Genomic DNA, 20,366 nt, shown 5'->3' on the forward strand with positions numbered 1-20,366 from the left:
CTCCTGGTCCGGATAGCTCCCCTCCTTGGGGGTCAGGGAATTATCTTGGTGGACAAGGCTGGGGTGAGGGGTGAAGGCCTGAGCTCAGTGCAGGGTCCAGACAGCAAGAATGACGCTTCCTTTTCCCCAGAGCAGCCTCCCAAGTCGAATGTGAGAGAAGCCTTGGACCCCCTCTTGTTCTTGGTCCCCTCATCCTGGGAAAGCTCAAAGGCTAGGATCTTGTGGAGAAGAATCTCAGTCTACCAGCCTCACAGACCCCTGCTGGCTCCCACCTGATCCTTTCCTCTTGCTTTCCTCGGTCTCTTGTGCTCTCAGCCCGGCTCTTTCTGTGTCTCTTGTGTGTGTGTGACCCTGTCTCCATCCTGTTTCTCCTGGTCTCATATCAGTGCCTCTCTCTTTCTCTGTGTGTCTCTGCCTTTCACAGTCTCTTCTGTGAAATGACTGTCTCTGTCTATGTGTTTCTCTCTGACTTTCTTTTTTCTTCCGTTCTCTCCAGTTTTATTCTATCTCACTATATCAGGATCTCTCTCCCTCTTGGTCTTTGTCTCTTTGTCTTTCCCTCTCTCTTTCTCCATCTTTCCCTCTCTCTCTCTCTCCCTTCCTCCCTCCCTCTCTGCTTGGATTCTTCTGCCCATCAACCACTGACTTTAATGATCTCTGGTTCACAGACTGCCTCTCCACACCACTCAGAGGCTGACTGTCTGGTTCCATCCCCTCACTCTTGGAGCAGCCTCCTGCACTGGGTTTGGGGACAAGAAAGAGGACAGAGGCCTGCTGTGTCTTGCCTCGAGTAGCCGAGTCCACTTGCAGAGGTGACGTTCATTTCCTAAGAGGTGACATCATACTTGCTGTCCCACTTTGTCCTCTCCCACCGACTGTGTCTTCTCATTTTCTTAGCCTTGACCCACAGCACCTAACTCCCTGGGTATGTTGTAGTCACCCTGTTGATGATGACCCTTCACTGAAATGTAAGCCCCAGGACAGTGTTAACAGGGTAGTAAGGATTCTCTTCTCAGAAGTAACAACATAGGGAATTTGCGTTAGCAGCAAATTCAACTCACCTTCCCACCTTGACTGATAACCTTTCCTCTTAGGGCTCTTTCCTGCGTGGCTCCAGACCCCTCCAAAGCTCACACAAGACCCCAGCTCCCTTGGGAAGGTGGAGGGATACTTTGTCTTGTCCTGAGTCTGTGCAGAGGAGGCTGGATTAACATTTGCTCTCAGCCCAAACCCGTGTTTGTATGAGGCCACTTCCCAGACTAAATTCTACCTGGGCGGTGGTCTTAGAGCTCTCCTCCCAGCTGTCCCACCAGCTGCCGTCAGGCTCTTCTTTTCCTTCCTCTTTGTGGAAGTCTCCTGCCAACTTCTCTGCACAGCAGTGGCTGCACTGACAACCATTTCCAGCCAGCTTCCCAGGGGGTTTACAGAGACCTGTGTGGCCTTAACCTATGTCCCTATCTTTGCCGCCACACCCTCGCCATCCTCAGAAGAGCCTGGTAGATTCCATGAGGTTGAGTCTCCCTGCAGGACTCAGCGAAGCTTTGAGGCACAGCATGCTGAGTGGAACCCAATTATTGCTTTCTTTGGAATTGACCTGGAGTTGCTGCTTTACAGTTTTAGAGTTCTTGTGTAATCTTCTCTGGAACAAGGGGGCAGGGATTTTCTTGTCTTCTCATAGTGTTTGAATGCAGACTTGAACAGATACAAGTACTCATAATAATTAGTACTTATTAAGTGTTTATCCTGAGCCAGGTAATGTGCAAAGAGCTCTAAATTCATTAGTCATTTCATAATAATTCCCTGACATAAGTATTTTCATTGTCTCCATTTTACAGATGAGGAAACTGAGGCTCAGACAGGGTAATCTACTCACACAAAGTCACACAGTGAGCAAGAGGCAAAGTTGGAATTCACACTGAGGTCTTCCAGGCTCCTGAGCCATGCTTTCAGTATTGTGCCTCACTGCCTCCTGGGGTCTTGACCCTATGCAGGACTTCTGGGGTCAGATATGAAAGGAAGGGAGTTGAGTTAACCAGGAAGAGTATGGCTCAGGCTATATAGTCAATGAACAGTCTCGGAGAGGCAATGGAGGTGTTTCAGAAGAAGTCTCTCCTTTATCTCTTCCCTCTTCCCTCACCTCCTACCATGGAGGTCGTTTTCTCTTTACCTGGGACAGGGGAGTTTATTGTATTTAGCATAAGACTAGTGGCAGTGGTCTCACATTCATCACTAATTAATTTCATCATTGCAGTTCGCTGGGTTTTCCCGGTGCTCACATCCGTTGTCTAGTGCCTTTGAAGCAGGTCTGGGATTAAATATTAGTGTTAACTTCAAACTTGGTGTAAATCTATTGAACTGCATCCATTTTTACATAAATAAGCAAGAGAACAGCATCTATTCTCCCTTAGTCAATACCAGGACAGCCACAGGTGTGAGTTATTAGTGATAACTGCAATTGCTTTGAATGGAACAATAAATAGTGCAGGGGATCATGATGAGAAATGTCCTTCCATAGAATTAACGTAGCTTAATGGCTTAAGCTGCTATATACTTCATCCAGCACTGAGCTCCGAGAAGCTGGCCTTGCAACTCAGGGTGCTGAGCTCTCGCTGAATTGCTTTCCTGCTTCAGCAGAAGATAATTTTGAGCCTTTCTGAAGCCACATTGATTTTGTTGGCAGATGACCCGAGGATAGCATCTCACCTTCACCACTGAGGTTTCACTTGTTTAATGGGGTTCTGAAAAGTTACAAGAAAGAACAGGAATCTACAAGCCACCTTTCCTTGAGCTGCAGCCCCGCATTCAGAGTTCCAACCTCTGGGCAGCTGCAGCCCAACGCATAGCCCCTCTCCACCCACCCCCACCCTGCCCCTGCCTGCTCGCATTGCTTCAGTAAAACAGAAGAGTAATCCCAGTGCTATATCCCCTAGTGTGGAGGGAGGAGTTGTTCAGTCTGCAGAACGTTAGTCTAGGGTCAGGCACACACTGAGGATCCAGAGGAGTGTTCAGAAAATCCATTCTTCATGATCAAGTTGAACATTTAAGGTTACGCGGGGTAGAAATTGGGAAGTGGCTTCAACTGCTCCCAAACTACAGTGGCTTAGCCCTCTGGACTGCCTCTCTCCTTCCCACCTCCCTATCCTCCTCTCCCACTGCTATGTGACTTCTACTAATCCTCCAGCTCCATGAGGGTTTCCAGATCTTTTAGACTGTTTGGCAGGGAGGAGACTGATCACAGAGCAGATTATCACAAGGATAATCAAAACTTTCTCACTGTCAATCATCTCCTTCTAACATCTCCTGGAGCTTGATGCTAAAAGTGTCTCCTACACCCGGGGGTTTCATTATCTATGTTATCCTTGTCTCAACGAGTGCCAGAATTCAGACACGGGGAGATGAAACGTTGTCAGGCACATGGCCCCTTTCTGGATTGAATCTATTTTCCAAATCTGGGGTATCCTTTCAGGCCGGGTTTAAACTCTATTCTGAAAAACCTAATCACTTGTCTACTTAGCCTACCTTCCCAATATAACTGCTCGTTCCCACGCTCCAGCTGAGCTCACTACACCATTTTCAGTTGGAGACACTAAATGCAGCTCCTTAAAATGCAAGCCTGTTCCAGTGGCCTTAGTTCACAGGCATGATACTCCAGCAGGGAGGTGGAGTTAGAAGGGTGGAGGACTAGGGCAAGAGCTTTATATAATCTAGAGAGATGAACTGGACTTGGAAAAAATATCCCCATAGCTTGAGATTTGTTCTTGATCATCCATGAACCAGGCAATGGCATGAAATCATTTTCACTTATTTTTTTATCCATTCAAAAATATTTTGTAAGCTATGCGTCAGGCCTCGTGTTTAGCAAAAGTCTCTGAGCACATGAAACTAGTAATCTAGGGAGGGGGCCAGTGGAAAAGACCACGGTACCTTACCTGCTCAACCTCTGGTCAGCGTGTAGTCAGAAGAAACAAGCAGTCTCTTCAGATCCAAGCTCACGTCTACCTGTGCTCAGCTCCCTAATTTGTCTTACCTTTTTGGTCAAGTCAAATTAAACAGTGTCCTGGAACAGCAATTGATTTGAAAGGACCACATTGGAGGAGGATCTGCCATTTTGCTTGAGCTTGCTTTTTCTGGAAAGGTGAGAGGACATAGACAAGAGATTGAGTCAGTCACAGACTCACTCCCTCCTTCCTGACGCCGACAGAAATGGGCCCAAGGGGTAACTGAAAATATAAATTTGGAATCCACAAGAAAAACATGTTAGAAAGCACACTCTCCACCCCCTTAATTTTTGCTAATTATTGCACAAGCAGATCTTCACCTCTGGGATATGATGCCTGAGAACCTAGGCTATCAGGACGCTGTCTGGGTGGCAAATGAGGGTGCCCAGGTCAGCGATTAATCACGAAGCAGGCCAAATGCACACACTTCATTTCAGAACAATTCCAGAAACATCCCCTTGCCCCCAGCCACCTCCCCCTCGCTCACAAGGTTTCATCTCCTAATTGCAAAAGCTTTTTGGCACGGGAATGTCTTTGTGAATAAGAGAGGACTCAATTTGGGCCATCTCTCTAAAGAAGACGCGGGAACAAGGACGCTTCTCCAATTAATCAGCAAATGCTTGGCTCCAGCTTTTGGCCAAAGGATCGATTTACATAAAGCTACTTCTCAAGATGAATTTGCCTCCCCCTCAACTCCCGCTGCATTCCCCTTGTCCAGCCAGCATTAGACATGCTACTGGATTTCAGATTGACAGTGTCAGCTACGACAATCAAATTAGGATGAAAGTTTCAGAGGGCTGCCAAGGGAGAGGGACAGAGGAGAAGGAGGGAGTGGAACAGGATGTCAGCCTAGGAGGAGAATGGATTGCACAGAAAGGGGCTCCCTTTCCCAAACTCCGTTGGGCAGACCCATAGCTTCAAACAAAGAAAAAAAAGAAAACACCTGTCTCCATCCTTTTGAACCAGGTGGACCCCTCTTCCCCAAACCAAGATTGATAAATTAAACCAAAACGTCTCATTGGGCCTAAAAATTGGCAGTCGACTATCTCAGGTACATAATTAGATGCTTATCATCAGATGATTTTCAGCATCAGATTTCTGCACGTGATGTAAGGACGCCAAAATTGTGGTTATACTCCCTGGAGGGTACATGGTGATGGATGCACAGATTCGAGTCAGATGCCGGTAGTTGGAATCCTAGTGGTGTTTCCTGGACCACGTAGTGACACAAGGAAATCTGGACCAGAACAGAAAGCACAATTGGACTGATAATGAGAGCTCCCCAATCCCATCTGATGTAACTGCCTTGTTGCTGAATTGTGATAATCCCAGGGATTAGTGAGCTGTTGAGAAGCTCAGGCTCTGTACCATTTGCTGGAGATGATCAGTCAATTGTAATGCTGTTTCATGAACACAAAGAGCCTTAGTTGAAGTTGCATATGATAATTAAATGAAGAAAGCTTCTGTTTGGGCTGGAAGCATTGGTTAACCCTGCCAGCCCTGGAAGAGTGTTGGTTCAGAAAAACTCAAATTAAATCCTATGGCTGGCATCTATAGATTCAATGCAATCCCTATCAAAGTTCCAACAACATTTTTCACAGAAATAGAACAAAGAATCCTAAAATTTATATGGAACAACAAAAGACCCTGAATAGCTAAAGGAATCCTGAGAAAAAAGAACAAAGCTGGAGGTATCACACTCCCTGATTTCAAAATATACTACAAAGCTATAGTAACCAAAACAGCATGGTACTGGCACAAAAACAGACACACAGATCAATGGAATAGAATCGAAAGCCCAGAAATAAACCCACACATCTATGGACAGCTAATCTTTGACAAAGGAGCCAAGAACATACAATGGAGAAAAGAAAGTCTCTTCAACAAATGGTGTTGGGAAAACTGGATAGCCACATGCAAAAAAATGAAAGTAGACCCTTACCTTACACCATACACAAAAATTAACTCCAAATGGATTAAAGACTTGAATGTAAGACCTGAAACTATGAAACTTCTAGAAGAAAACATAGGCAGTACGCTCTTCGACATCGGTCTTAGCAACATCTTTTCAAATACCATGTCTGACCGGGCAAGAGAAACAATAGAAAAAATAAACAGATGGGACTACATCAAACTAAAAAGCTTCTGCACAGCAAAGGAAACCATGAACAAAACAAAAAGACAACCTAACAATTGGGAGAAGATATTTGCAAACCATACTTCTGATAAGGGCTTAATCTCCCAAATATATAAAGAACTCATGCATCTCAACAACAAAAAAACTACCAACCCAATTAAAAAATGGGCAAAAGACCTGAACAGACATTTCTCCAAAGAAGATATACAGATGGCCAACAGACACATGAAAAGATGTTCAAAATCACTAACTATCAGGGAAATGCAAATCAAAACTACAATGAGATATCACCTCACACCCGTCAGAATGGCTATAATTAACAAGACAGGAAACAACATGTGTTGGAGAGGATGTGGAGAGGAGGGAACTCTCATACACTGCTGGTGGGAGTGCAAACTGGTGCAGCCACTATGGAAAACAGTATGGAGATTCCTCAAAAAATCAAGGATAGAACTACCATATGATCCAGCTATTCCACTGTTGGGTATTTATCCAAAGAACTTGAAAACACCAATTTGTAAAGGTACATGCACCCCTGTGTTCATTGCAGCGTTATTCACAATAGCCAAGACTTGGAAGCAACCTAAGTGCCCATCAAGGGACAAATGGATAAAGAAGCTGTGGTATATATACACAATGGAATACTACTCAGCCATAAGAAACGATGAAATCCAGGCATTTGTGACAACATGGATGGACATTGAGGGTATAATGCAAAGTGAAATAAGTCAGAGGGAGAAGGTCAAATACCGTATGATTTCCTTCATTAAGTAGTAGATAATAACAACAATAAACAAACACATAGGGACAGAGATTGGATTGGTGGTTACCAGAGGGGAAGGGGGGAGGGAGGAGGGTGAAAGGGATAATTCGGTACATGTGTGTGGTGATGGGTTGTAATTAGTATTTGGGTGGTGAACATGATGTAATCTATGCAGAAATAGAAGTACAATGATGTACACCTGAAATTTTTACAATGTTATAAACCAATGTTACTGCAATAAACAAAAAATTTTAAAAAATAATAATAAAAAAATAAATCCTATGGCTGGAAGGATTTATGGCTGCTCATAGGAGGGAAGGCTGAATGACTGGAATATTTAAAGCCATGGCTTACTTCCCTAAATTCAAAGGTTTCTACATTGAATGGCTCCCCTTGAGTCTTCCCTCCTATTGTATACCCAAACCCCCCAAGGACTCCCACATTGGGCTCCTTTAGACTGGTTCCAACACCTAAAACTCTTTCCCTCTCTTGGCAGTGAGTGGGCTCTGAGCTACAGCATCCAGCTCCTAGCCTTATCCTAGAACTGCACCATCCAGTGTGATAGACACTAGCCATGTGTGGCTATCGAGCACTTGGAATGTGGCCAGTCCCAAGTGAGATGTATATAAACTACACCAGATTCTGAAGACCTGGTATAAAAAAAGAATGTAAAGTATCTCATTAATAAATTTTTATATTGATTACATGTTGAAATGGTAATATTTTGGATATATTGGGTTAAATAAAATACTTTATTAACATTCATTTGAACTATTTCTTTTTACTGTTTTTAATGCAGCTAATGGAACAATTTAAATTGCATAGGTGTCTCATGTTATATTTCTGTGGGACAGCACTGTTCTAGAATTAGCAGATATCCCTTGGAGGGGCGTTGGCCTCTGCACCCTTCAGCCCTAGGTTGAAGTGTTCTGTTGGCCAGCACAGAGGGTGGTTTTTAATTTGGGGGAAATTAATTCAGATGGGCCCTGCATTCCCCCAGCTCGCCCCCGCCCTACTTTTATTGTCCACATTCAGGCTGCTTTACTCATTGACTGTAACCTGCATAACCCGTCATACATTTGAGTTTGTGATCCCTAGAACATCTGCCCACAAAGAGACAAAAAGGGGGCCCACGTTGGTAACAACCGAGCAAACCAATAACCCCAGCTCCATTTGCAGCCTGTGTAGCAGCTTGCAGCCCTCAGTCCTTCCAAGGGATCCTTAGCTCCCTTGTGTTTGATCGCCAGGCCTTCCTCCTCGTCACAGCTCTCCATCCACCTCTCAGCCTGGCTGCTCAGTTCTGCTCATTACCTGCCTGCCAGTGACTTCTCCCCTAGACTGCAGCCCTTCTGGAAAACTGTAGGCGATCACTGGTCTGTGAGGCCCCACTGGAAGTGTCCTAATCCCAGTCAGCCAGTCTCCCCTACAGGTTTGGGAGAGTCCCAGGGCGAAGTGGTTGGTTTTCTTCTGCCATACGTCTGGGATCCCAGGGACGGGTATAACCATCCATGGACCCTTACCCCTTCTAAGAGAGCCTCAAACTGGGCCCCTGAGTGGCTTTCTAAAATGCAGATTAGACGTCGTTCCTCTGCCCCGCTTCAGCCCTCCCCTGTGACTCTGTCTAACCCATAGCCATTTTGCCCAGCACCAGCAGACTCAAACCTGAGACACAAGAGACCTTTGCATCTTGGACCCAAGATTTTCCCTAAAGTCAGAATAGATACTTAGGGTAGTAGGATGCTGCATTTGCTAACTTCATGCTGATAAAATGAAGGTAGTGATTTGCTTTTATATACTGCAGTATAGTGTAGAAAGCACTTGCTTGTCTATTATCCGTGACGCTTATCCCAGTTTCACAGAAGTCCAAGTTGAGGCTCAGAGAATTGAATTGGTGCTCTTAAAGACACACAGCCCATTAAGTAACACAGCTGGGATGTGAACTTCTCACCTAATCCCGTGCGCTAATCATTCTACCCATGTTCTCAAACTTGCTCAAAGTTTAGACTCCAGAGCCCATTCCCAGGGTGTCTGATTCAGTAGGTCTGAAATGGGTCCCAGGAATCTGCATTTAAATGTTTTTTATTATGGAAAATTTCACACATATATACAAGTCAAGCACAGATTATAAACGAACCCCCTTTGTATGCATCACTCAACTCCAATAAGTGTCAATTCATGGCCAATCTTGTGTCATCTATATCTCTGCCCACTTCCCCCTCTTCTATATTATTCTTAAGTGAAGCCCAGACATCATCATTTCATCTTTAATTATTTTAGTATGTATCTCTCAAAGATAAAGACATAAATGGAAGGAAACATAACCCACAATGCCATTATCATATCTAAATTATTTTAAAAACCGAGATCTGTATTTTTTCAAAGCACCATCAGTAAATTCCGATCAGGTAGACCATGAGCCCCACTGTGAGAACAGCTGCCCTGCGCCCCACCTGCCCTTAATAACCTCTTCCAACTGGCCTGATTTTTATCAAACTGTCCACTTTGAAAGACAAAACTAAAGTACTTGAAGAAACAAGCCTGCACCCCTGCAAGTCCCAGTGATTGAGATTGGCATCTTTCCCCTTTTTTTCCCTAAAAACTGAAAAGATTTTGGGCCTTGAGTAAAACAAAGCTGTGAACTATTTTCCTTGGTGGTTAAGAACAATCTGCAGTGTAAATTTAGAGACAGGCTTTCTTCATGTTGAAAAGGAAAAAGCAGTCAAACTGCAGCTCATACTTTTGAGGTGTCCAGATGTTTGTTTTACCTCCGTGTGTGTAAAGGGATCTGTTTCTTTGTGTCTGGGGTCAAAGAGAATGCAAACTCCAGGAGGGCAGAAACTCGGTTCTGTTCGTTTCTGTATCTCAACATGTAACATAGTGTAGCACATAGTAAGTGCTCAGTTCATTTCTTCTTGAGTGAAATAAGAATCTGAACTGACATTTCATCCACCAGGATGAAACATCTGAATGGTATGACTAGGACTTTTCTAATGAGCTTGTCAGAGAAGGCAAAACAGAAGGAGCTCTTATTGATGTCTTTCATTCAGTAACTTTTTAACATCAAGGGAGCGAGCAATATAAACTCCTGCTGCAATGAAATATTCAGAAACCCGACTGGAGCAGTGGGAAATGATTGTGTTTTTTGTCCCCCATTGATGCTTTGATTCTCTGGATCCCTGAGATAGGTGACGGTTCTTTCAGGCAATGATTCAGTTATTCCATTGTAATCTCCATCGGACAAAGGATGCCATTGACTAGACACCAGCTGGAGGTACCAGGGCTTCTCAGCCGGGACATATGCTTGGGACTCATTTGGTTTTGACAGTCACCCAACTGTAAACATCTAATCTTACTTATTAAGATAAATTGCCTGCAGAAGAGATTTACCATTTAAGATAAGTCCTCCCTGAAGTCCACATTGTAAAATCCCCAGGGAACAATTTTTCCTGCGTGTCTGTCCCTCCTGTTGTATAAAATAAGGGAAGCAAAACAATATCTTTCTCTTTGGTTCCTAGAGCAGAGTGATGTGTCACAGTTACTATATATTAGCAGTTGGGGGTGGGGGGAGCAGGGTTCAGCTTTGTATAGGATGTAACATTGAGAGTACAAGAAATTTTAGATTCATGGATTATTCATCAGAAATTTTAAAAATCCCTATATGAGTTCTGATTGATACCTACTGCATCAATGAGCAGGTTTCCTCCTACTAGGCAGTGACAGGGAAAGTAATTTTAACATATACTCACACCAAAGAGAATCAGAATCCACTGCCCCGATCCCAAATCCAATAAGGGTTCCAAATACAAATACTTTTAGATCATTCCCTCGTGGTCTAGTGGTTAAGATCCCGCACTATCACCACTGTGGCCCAGGTTTGTTTCCCTGTCAGGGAACCACACCACCCGTCTGTCAGTGGTCAGACTGTGGCCTCTGTGTGTTGCTGTGATGTTGAAAGCTATGCCACTGGTATTTCAAATACCAGCAGGGTCACCCATGATGGACAGGTTTCAGCGGAGCTTCCAGACTAAGACAGACTATGAAAAAGGACCTGGCCACCCACTTCCAAGATAGTTAACTCTTAAAACCCTATGAATAGCAGCAGAACATTGTCTGCTACAGTGCTGGAAGATGGGAGGATGATGCAGAAAGAGCGGGCAGGGTTCCGTTCTGCTATACACAGGGTTGCTAGGAGTTGGAACTGTCGGCACTAACAACAACAAAGATCATCCCTTCTTTTAGTTTGGCTAATCAACAGTTGATGGTTTTTTAAAAAAATGTTACTAAAACTGCACCTGATTGGTCTCAGTGCAAGGAGTTTGGGGAGGTAAAGAAGGTACCAGATTGGGTTGTTCCAGTTTTCTTTGGTCAGTTAGCTTCCCCTGTGGCCTCTTGATCCTTGGTCCTGGACATGTCATCTTTCAGAAATGATTTTTTTTTAATCTTCTGAGAACTTCCTGATTCGGGAGAACTGTCCTCGAAGCCTTCTCATGAATACTTTGGGTTGGATCCCTTGGGCCCCCTTTACTGGCACTGGCTCTCGTCTCCTGCTTCTTTGGACTTTGCCAAAGGTCATGGCTGGGAACCTCTTCAGCAATCTGTCCTTGAGTTGCTGGAGTCACCTCGTCCAGCCTTATGAAGAGCAGGCAGAGCTGGGGAATTTGTATTTCTCTTGGGTGCTTCTGAGAGAGCCCAACCTAAGACAGATCTTTTCTCCTGAATCAAGCTCTCCTGTTTCATCCAAAAGAATCTAGAATCAATATGGATACTCCTTTCTAGGTGATAGATGAGGGAGACTTTAATACCTCTCTCAGATTTTATGGAAAGAATATTAGCAATGTTTATGTCTTCTATTCTTTGCAGAATTGTTGGCAAATATCCTGAGGATGAGGGTGATAAAGGATGTTTTCAGCAATGTAAATCCAGGGCTAACTGGGGGGAAAGTTCAAAATAAACGTAGCCATTCGTTGAATACCTGCAGGGTTCCAGGGGCTGCACAAAGTGCACATGTATCAGCTCAGTTCATCCTCACGATTAACCTATGAGGTCAGTAAAATAAATAGCCCCACTGTAAAGATGGGGAAAGTGAGGCATAGAGCATTTCAGTAGTTTGCATGATCATAGAGCTAGTAAGAAACCCACTTCAGAAACAAGAATTCCCCAAGTTTTGGGAGAGCTTCCAAGTCCCATTTTGTAGCTTCTAAATAATTTGAGATCAACGTTCTAGAGCAAATCCCCCCACAAACTGCCGTTGAACAGATAAGACTTCCTGGTAGCACGATTGTGACTGAAACGAGCACATTGTCCCCTCCAGAGCAAAGAGGAGACCATTTTCCTGCTCCTCGTCTGGCGATCTTAACTGGTAGACACGGGGTGGGCAGGAGTGGGGGTGAAGGTGGGGACTGTCACTCACACAGAGCACTCATGCTCTGAGAACAAAGCCTGTCTGACATTGCAGGGAGAGCCCGGGAAGCATTTCAAAAGCTCCGTAGGAACTAGACAACCTTTCAATCCATTTATCAAAGTGTCTGCAGTTCCCGTTTCAAGGTAGATGAAGCAATAATAAATTTGCGAAGAAAGTTAATCTGCGTCCAAAGCATTTTAGTAAATTAAAAAGGGTTGGGGAGGGTTGGCTGGAAGGGGAATATATTGGTTCTTGCCAACTGCTATTTGACTTCGTGTCTCCTTAATAAGTCCTCTTTGGTCTTGTGTTTTGGGATGGAATAATCAGTCGGTTAATCATTTTCCGGAAGCAGGAGAATGCACTTTAGCTAATGCAGTTCTCCTTTCCTTCGGAGTCCTAATGATTTAAAAAGACATCCTGATCCAGAGCCCCACTTCCCAACCAAGGAAGCCTTTCCCCCCAGCCATGCGCCTTTGTTTCCCCAGAAAATCCCAGAGCACCTCTCAATCTCCCACCAGACTCCAACCTTTTGTCTTTCATCTAACATTTGAAAAAAAGCAGTTACCTTTCCCTGGTCACTTCCAAGCATTTTCCCTTAGGAAAGGTAAGGCACCAAAACCCCACCGAGCAATTGGCCGGAACTAGGCTCTTGGGCACTTCAGATAGATTTTGTTATTTTTATTTAAGTGTCAGCTGAAAATGGTGGCTCTTGTCTCTCGCAAGGATACTGCTTAGCAATAGCTCCATGCTCTGGCATCATGCTGATTTAAACACACTATTAGGAACCCTCACAAAGGCCCTGAGATCACTGTGAAGGGACAGTTACCGAAAATGAAGCACCCAGCCCTGAACCCTCCTCCACGCCCCATCAGTAACACCATTAAAGCTGTCAGTTTGTCAGCCCACTGGAGGTATTTATGAAATCAATATACAATCCTGCAGATGGATGACAGTAGGATTGTTAGCTGGAGAAGAGAGGCTCAATGGAAAATAAAATTAATAAAATTTACAAGCAGATTGTCATGGGGAGCAGATAAATTCCCTACAATCCGCTGTGTTGCTCAGTTGCGGCAGGAGGAAAGTCATGGCAGGGAGGTGGAAGGAAAGCTGTGCCCTAATCTGGGCTCCTCAAACTGGGAGCAACACTGCGCGTATTTACAGCAGAAAATAGTGAAGAGGAACCCAAGTGGCAGTCCCACCCAAGTGCAGGATTTTGCCTGTGTGACTGCTTTTGTGGGAGATTTCCCAGCTACTCCACCAGATTTTTCGGCTTAAATATTGCTCTCCTCTCTTCATCCCATCGTACTGCAAACCAGAACCTTGGTACAATTGCTATTCCTTCTGTATGTTTCAGCGCCTTAAACTCAAAGGGTTAATGCATTACGGGAATATGTCCCCCTTCTTCCGGCTTCCGGGCCTGGTTAGAGCTGACAGTTCTGAACCTCTCTGCTGTTTGCACCTCCTGTCCCTGATTCTGATCATCCGCAGTTTGCCAGAAGTATGGCCTGAGCAGTTTCCCAGAGCGGCCGAAGATAGCAGCCAAGCCTGGGAGGGTAGTGGGCAGGGGCTTGCTGTCCTGGAGACCAGCCTTCACTTGGCAGAAAAGACTGGGCCCATTGTGGCTGCTGGAGCCTTGGGTACAGCCCAGATGCCTGGTGGAAATTGCATTAGTCGGATGACAGGACCTGGGCCCCCTTCTCCTGGAGGCTGATGGAGAGCAGAGGAGTGGCCTTGGTGACACTGCCTGACCTCTGCTGTCATCGTGGGCTTTGTTCAGTGCCCCGACTCCAGGCTGGAGCCCTGCTCATTGAATCAGGCCTGGCCGGGGGAGCCTGCAACGGGGCTCACTGTGCATCTAAATGTACTTACATCATTTGCAGACAGAGGAAACTGGATTTGAGATGGGGAGCACCCTGTTATTCAGCCCTAGAAGTCACTAGGATTCATATCTGCATTCTGTCCTAACTCAGAGCCTTGCCTTGGGGCCTAACAGTGGCCCCAGACAATCCCCTGGTGTCTCGAGTTTCAGCTGGCCCCTCAGAGTGCGGCTGCTCGTCTCAGCAGGTGAGAGCAGAAAAGTGGACACCTCTCTTCTGCTTTCTATTTTCTCTCCTACTCCCTTGCAAAATGTTGGTTTAGACGGCCCGGGGTGGAAGATGGTTATCTGACCTCTCTTTCCAAATATATTTGGAGTCATCTATAGGTTTTTGTTAGGTGCCCGTGGAAAATCAGTGGGGGAGCGTCCACTGGTACAGTCTGTCTTAGGACAACTCAGTAATTAAAGACGTGTTATCCTGTGACCCAGCCCATCCTCCTTATAGGACTTTATACCAAGGAAGTGTCCTTAAAGTGTGCAGGAGGCAGGAAAATTCATCCTAGTGTTTCCCTAAATGGCAAATGAATATATAAATAAATACCCATCAATGTGGGAACGTATAGCCATCTATACAATTGGATGATATACAGCCATTAAAAATGTTGGCACAGACGTGGTGTAAATAACATGAACAGATGTTCTCAATATAATAAGTGAAAAAAGAGGTTATAACAGACTATATACTATGAGATCATATTGGTGAAATTTATATATATTACTCCTAATTGGTAACAGTGATTATGTCTGGGTAGGTAATTTTTTTACCTTAATATCCAAAGGTTTTTGTGTTCTAAAATAATGAAGATATATACCTATATCTATAGATATAGATATATATGTATACATATGATTGATGTGTGTGTGGGGGGGTATGAGTTCATACATACCCACACACACACACACACACACATCAATCATATATGAGTGATTACTCACTGAGATCCCAAGCAAGCTTCAGGTATGAATGAAAACAAGTACGTGTCTTTGGTCTAGCAAAAAATAAAACCAGAAATCAAAATGACAAAAGCTGCATGGGTCTTAGGAAAGGAAATTGAGGCTGTGGGGCTTTTTCACGAGCACTCTGGCACAAGACTTGGGTGTGAGCCAGCTTCAAGACCTGAGACTTGCTTTGTTGCTTACCCTCCCTCCTCAGAGCAACACGTTAGCACTGCTTAATGCTCGATCAGATGCAGGGAGACCCCTATTTTGGATGGGTTTGTGGAAATGCAATTTGAATTCATCATGCCTGTTACTAAGACAATCCAGGAGGCCCCAGCGGTCTCTGGGGCTCTAGAATAAGCGCAGGTGGTCATCCTCCATCAGAAAATCAGGATGGCCAGGCTCCGTTCCAATCCCAGATGACAAAGGGAGAGTCCCTGAGAGATGGGAGATTGAGTGATGTTGACCCAGCAGTGGGGGAGGGACACTGTGGGGGAGGAGGGCAGGGGTCGTCTCTGGGAGGTGGCAAAACAGAGAATTGGGTGCAGTGTGTGCAACAAATAACCCAGTCTTGGCTCGTGGCCTGGAGGTGCGAGACCACCCACAGAGCCCGCCCTGGAGGCAAGCTGCTCCGCCTGGTAACCATTTCAGCAAAGGCCATCACTAGAGGAACAATGTGAAGGCTTGTAGCAGCCTGGGTCCTGAGACTAAACAGCCCCCCAAACACTCTTGAACGCAGAGGCAGCCTCCAGGGGTTTTGTTATCATAATGAGATGCAGATAAAGCCGGCCTTGTCGTTAATGCGGCGTGCCTCTTTTCTTCTTGTTTAGAGATCTGAGCGAAAACCAGATCCTGGGGATCCCGAGGAAGGCGTTCCGCGGCATCGCCGACGTGAAGAACCTGTAAGTGCTGTTTTTGTTGCTTCGCTGCAGATGTGGCTCTCTGGCCAGAGGGTGGTGAGGCATGGTACAGAAAGGCGGCACCACTGTGTCCTGTGCTGCCTCCATCCAGGCGCCTTTGGGACAGATGGAGGGATGTGTTTAAGTGGTTTCCAGGGAACACACATCGGATGCCAGGACAGCTCCACAGAGTCTCGTTCTCTGTTTACTCGGCCCCAAGTATGAGCATTCGAGTCTCAGACCTGGGTCCGAGCCCGGCCTTGCTGTAGCTCTGTGGCCTGGGGCTCAACTCAGCTTCTCCCAAGGTCCTTATCTTCCATAAAACAAGGATGATAGCCTGGTGGGGGGTGTTGATGAAATGAGAAAATATTTTAAACACTTAGTACCTTGTACATAGTAAGTGTTCAGTGAATGGGAGCCTTAATGATGATGATGATAATGATGAAGATCATGATGCTGAAGGTCTCACCGTTATTAATAGGATCTTGTGAGAGAGCGCTGGGACTTGTATCCCAGGACCTGGGGAGACATAGCCAGATCGACTGTACTGGGTGCTTGGTGTTTGTTTTTTTTTTTTAATTTTTATTTTGAAATAATTATTCGTAGGAAGTTTCAAAAATAGTAGAAAGGTCCATGTGCCCTTTTACCTACTTTTCTCCCAATGGTAACATCTTACCTGATTATAGTATAATATCAAAACCAGGAAACTGACATTGGTACAATCTACAGACTATGCTTCAGATTCACAGCTTTACACGTGCGTGTGTGCGCATGTGCCGTTCTATGTAATTTTGTCACATGCAGATTCCTCACCCACTGCTGCAATCGGTGCAGAATTGTTCCATCACTATGTTTTAGAACTTGCCAGATAACCTTTGTCGTTTCCTACCTGGCCTCCTATGTTTGCTGCTTATCAGAGACTCCTGGGCCCTTACCTTCGTGAGGAGTGTGCTTTCTGAATTTTCTACCCACGCCACTGTGTCCATGTGTTTGGAATAAGTATTGGGAGAGGGGTACAGAAGAAGATCTGGTTTGTGTGAGCAGGACTTTCTGCCCACTGGCCGCCTCCACAGGCTCACATTCAACTCGAGAAGTCTCGAAGGAGGTTTTTTTTTAAAACTACTTTAGCTGTCACTTTTCCCTGTAAGGACTGCAGGGATTCTAGTGTACCGGGAAGCTGATGATGGCTTCCAGATACAGGCTATCTGCCTCCCCTGATGCGGAGAGCTTAGCGGAAAGCTTTGGTGCTGAACATGCAAAGCACACAAGAGGACAGAGGCATCTCGGGGTGAAGGGAGCAGAGGGCAGAGAGGGCTTTTCAAGGGGCCCCCAGACGGGAGGCTGCCCACTGCTTCATCTGGGAGCGTTTGCCCAGGAGCAGGAGAGGGCGGGGTGGAGCAGACAAAGCCGTGGAGAACGTGACTCGAGATTGTGCACATAAAACAAAACTAAGAAGTTGTGTTAATTAGCATCCCAGAAAGGCGAGCAGGAGGGGAACTTAGAGATTCTCTCAAACCCCACAGGTCAGCAGTGAGAAAACTGAAGACCAGAGAAGGACAGTGTCTAACTCAAAATCAATCAGCTTCTCCACGATCGAGCCCCACGTTTACATTTTACGTATGTGAAGTGGTCCATCTGTCCTGTCTCATGGCTCTAATCTTAAACGGGCCAGTTAACAAAAAGAATATTGCGGTGATGTATAAGCAGAGCTCTGTAATTACCAACTACATTTTTGATTCTCAAGAAAGTGATTAAATCTCACAATGGTCCTCCATAGTTGCTGGGGTTTTGGAGGTTTATTGTTGTTTTCCTTTCATATCTCTAACTTCATAAAGGCCTCAGGAGCTAAAAGATTCAAGATTCCGCAAACACAGACTCCTGAGTCACCCAGGAACTATCGCCAGGCGCTGCTTCTCCAGGCCACGCAGATATGTGTTGCTCCAGGGCCTGCACAGCTAGGATCTTCTCTTGTTTATACCCAGTGCCAGCGTGTGGTCCTGAGGGGAGGGGTAAGGGAGTGAGCTCGCTGCTTAAAGGATGAATTAACCAACACAACTAAAGGGGGATCGATTCCTTTACACTTCTACTCAGTTCAGTCAGCACACACTTGTTGACCATAACCTATAAGGCCCAGGCATATAACTCATGTTCTCAGGTGGCTTACGGTAAAACTGGGGACGAGAAACACATGCATAAAGAGAATGTTTAGTGATTTAACAATCCATGTGAAAACTGGCAAATGAGTGGCTATGCAGAGTAAAGGGCCATCAGAGCTCAGAGAAGGAAAATAGCTTTAGGCAACGTAGCCTAAAGGTTAGCAACATGGCTTCGGCAGTCTGATAGATCTGTGTCAGATTTCCAGCTGTGCTGCGTACTAAGTCTGTGACCTTCCGTGTATATTACTTGACACTTGTGAGCCTAGATTTCCTCCGCTGTAAGATGAGGGTAAGAATTGTTCTTAACTTCCTAGAGTTTTTGTGAAGGTTAATAAAATAATGTATGTGAATAAATTAGTACTGTGCTTGGCACATGGAAGGTATTTAGAAAGTTCTAGCTACTGTTACTGCTGTGTTCCTTTGCTGCTGTTATAATTGTAAAGGCTTTAGCTGGGCCTGGATGGTGACTGGAATTCACAGAGTAAACAAGGCAGACAGTGTGTGCAAAGTGTAGAGGCACACCTGTATAAGGTGTGTCTTAAGGGCACAAGCAGAGCCATTGCATGGAGTGGGGGGCTTATGAGATAGAGTAGCAGGTGATGAGCTTAGAAAGCGAAGTGGAGGCCAGCCTACAGGGGAGCCTTGCCTACAAGGAGTGTGGACTTCAGATGTACTGAGAACGTGGATGGCTTCTGACGTGGGAAAGGTCAGGATGAAAACATTTATTCTGGAAGAGGAACCTAGGACAGGAGGAGGTGGAAAAAGGAAAGACCAGGGGTGGGAGATGAGGCTGTGGTCCAGCATGAGGAGAGAGCAGTCAGAAGTGAAAGGAGGGTCCAGAGTAAGACGCCAATGGCGACCGAGTCACTCATTGTTTGCCAGGGAAGAAGAAGTGGAAAATGATGAATTCCAAGCTCAGATGATACAGAGAATGATGGCAGATTCATAGTCATTCATCAATGCAGCCATCAAAATGTTTTTTGAGCTACTAAATGCCAGTTCTGGGGGGAACCTCAGAGAGTAAGATACATAGATGTGTGAGCTCTGCCTTCTTGAAGCTTCCACTCCACGGACATTGAAAGGCCAGGAGGAAGAACCAGGCTGGAAGAGCCTGAGTTGGGTGTGAAGTGATGTCAGGTCTTCCACGGGCAGTGTGAATGGAGCGTCTCCTATGAGTTAGGAAATTGGCGAACCTGACATCCCCTCCTGTTCCTGCTGGTTAAATGACTTTGGTGTGTGGGCCACAGCTCCATCTGTGGCCTCAGCGTCCATGGTTTTAATAAGAGGGAGTTAAACTAAATAAGCTTATAGCCTTAAGAGAAAATGTCATGTTGGTAATTGGAGATACAAGACCGGAGCTGAGAAGCAAGTTCAAGGGGGGTAAGCATCTGGGTAGAGGTGATAATTGAAGTTGTAGGTTTAAATATGCATCAGTACACGTAAAATAGGAGACACTTTGCAGAAATTATGTTTCTGTAAAGCCTGTTCAAGGAACCCCTCCTCCTCCTACCAGACCTCAGTTACCCACATGTAGATTGTCTCTCTTGTGAGTGATGAGCAGCAGATTTAAAATCTCAGGAAGGTACATCCCTGTCATCGGTCTGTTTGAGGACCACCTCCCAGCCCCCAGCCTTCTCCATCACCTTGTTGAGCTCAGAGAATATAACACTGTTCTATTACTTCAGTAAAATAGGAGTAGAAGATAAATTATTGGAATATCAGGCTGTGAAATGACGACAGTTGGGCCTATCCATGATACCATGTGCTTCATTAAGAGGAGAAAATCAAGGATTGTGTATTTTTTTTAATAATTTTGTAGTTTTGACATGGATGGATTTTCTTTGCTTGTCCTGACAACATTTCCCTTCAAAAGGAAGAGACTGTGATACCCCCATTTTCCAGATGATAAAAATCAGTTTCCCTCAGTTTATGTAATTTGGTAAAAGTCACAGACACAATTGGGCCTCGGCCTCCCCGCTAGCCGGCCCTTGGTCACACACCCAACATTGTTTGGACTCTGTCCATTGACACCTCTGTCTACCCAGCCTCCTCCCCACTCAGCCATGCTGGCAACAGGAAGAATGCAGAAGTAGCCAAGGAGGCCGCTAGCAAGTGGAGGCCTGATTCACAGAGGCAATCATGCACGCGTGTGGCTTTTAACAGAGCCGAGAGGAAGGACGTGTCTGAACCCTGTGGG

The 20,366-nt window shown here is 45.3% G+C and overlaps 1 protein-coding gene across 1 annotated transcript in view; it reads left to right on the top strand.

Moving 5' to 3' along the window:
- The window catches only part of SLIT3 (slit guidance ligand 3), a 602,543-nt gene that overhangs the window by 378,752 nt on the left and 203,425 nt on the right, over positions 1 to 20,366 (top strand). Inside the window, exon 5 of the mRNA XM_014786114.2 lies at positions 15,945 to 16,016. Coding sequence (XP_014641600.2) covers positions 15,945 to 16,016 — 72 coding nt within the window. The remainder of the gene's footprint in view (positions 1 to 15,944; positions 16,017 to 20,366) is intronic.

The sequence above is a fragment of the Ceratotherium simum genome, chromosome 4 (assembly GCF_057802395.1).
Source record: "Ceratotherium simum simum isolate JZ-2026a chromosome 4, ASM5780239v1, whole genome shotgun sequence".
Lineage (NCBI taxonomy): Eukaryota > Metazoa > Chordata > Mammalia > Perissodactyla > Rhinocerotidae > Ceratotherium > Ceratotherium simum.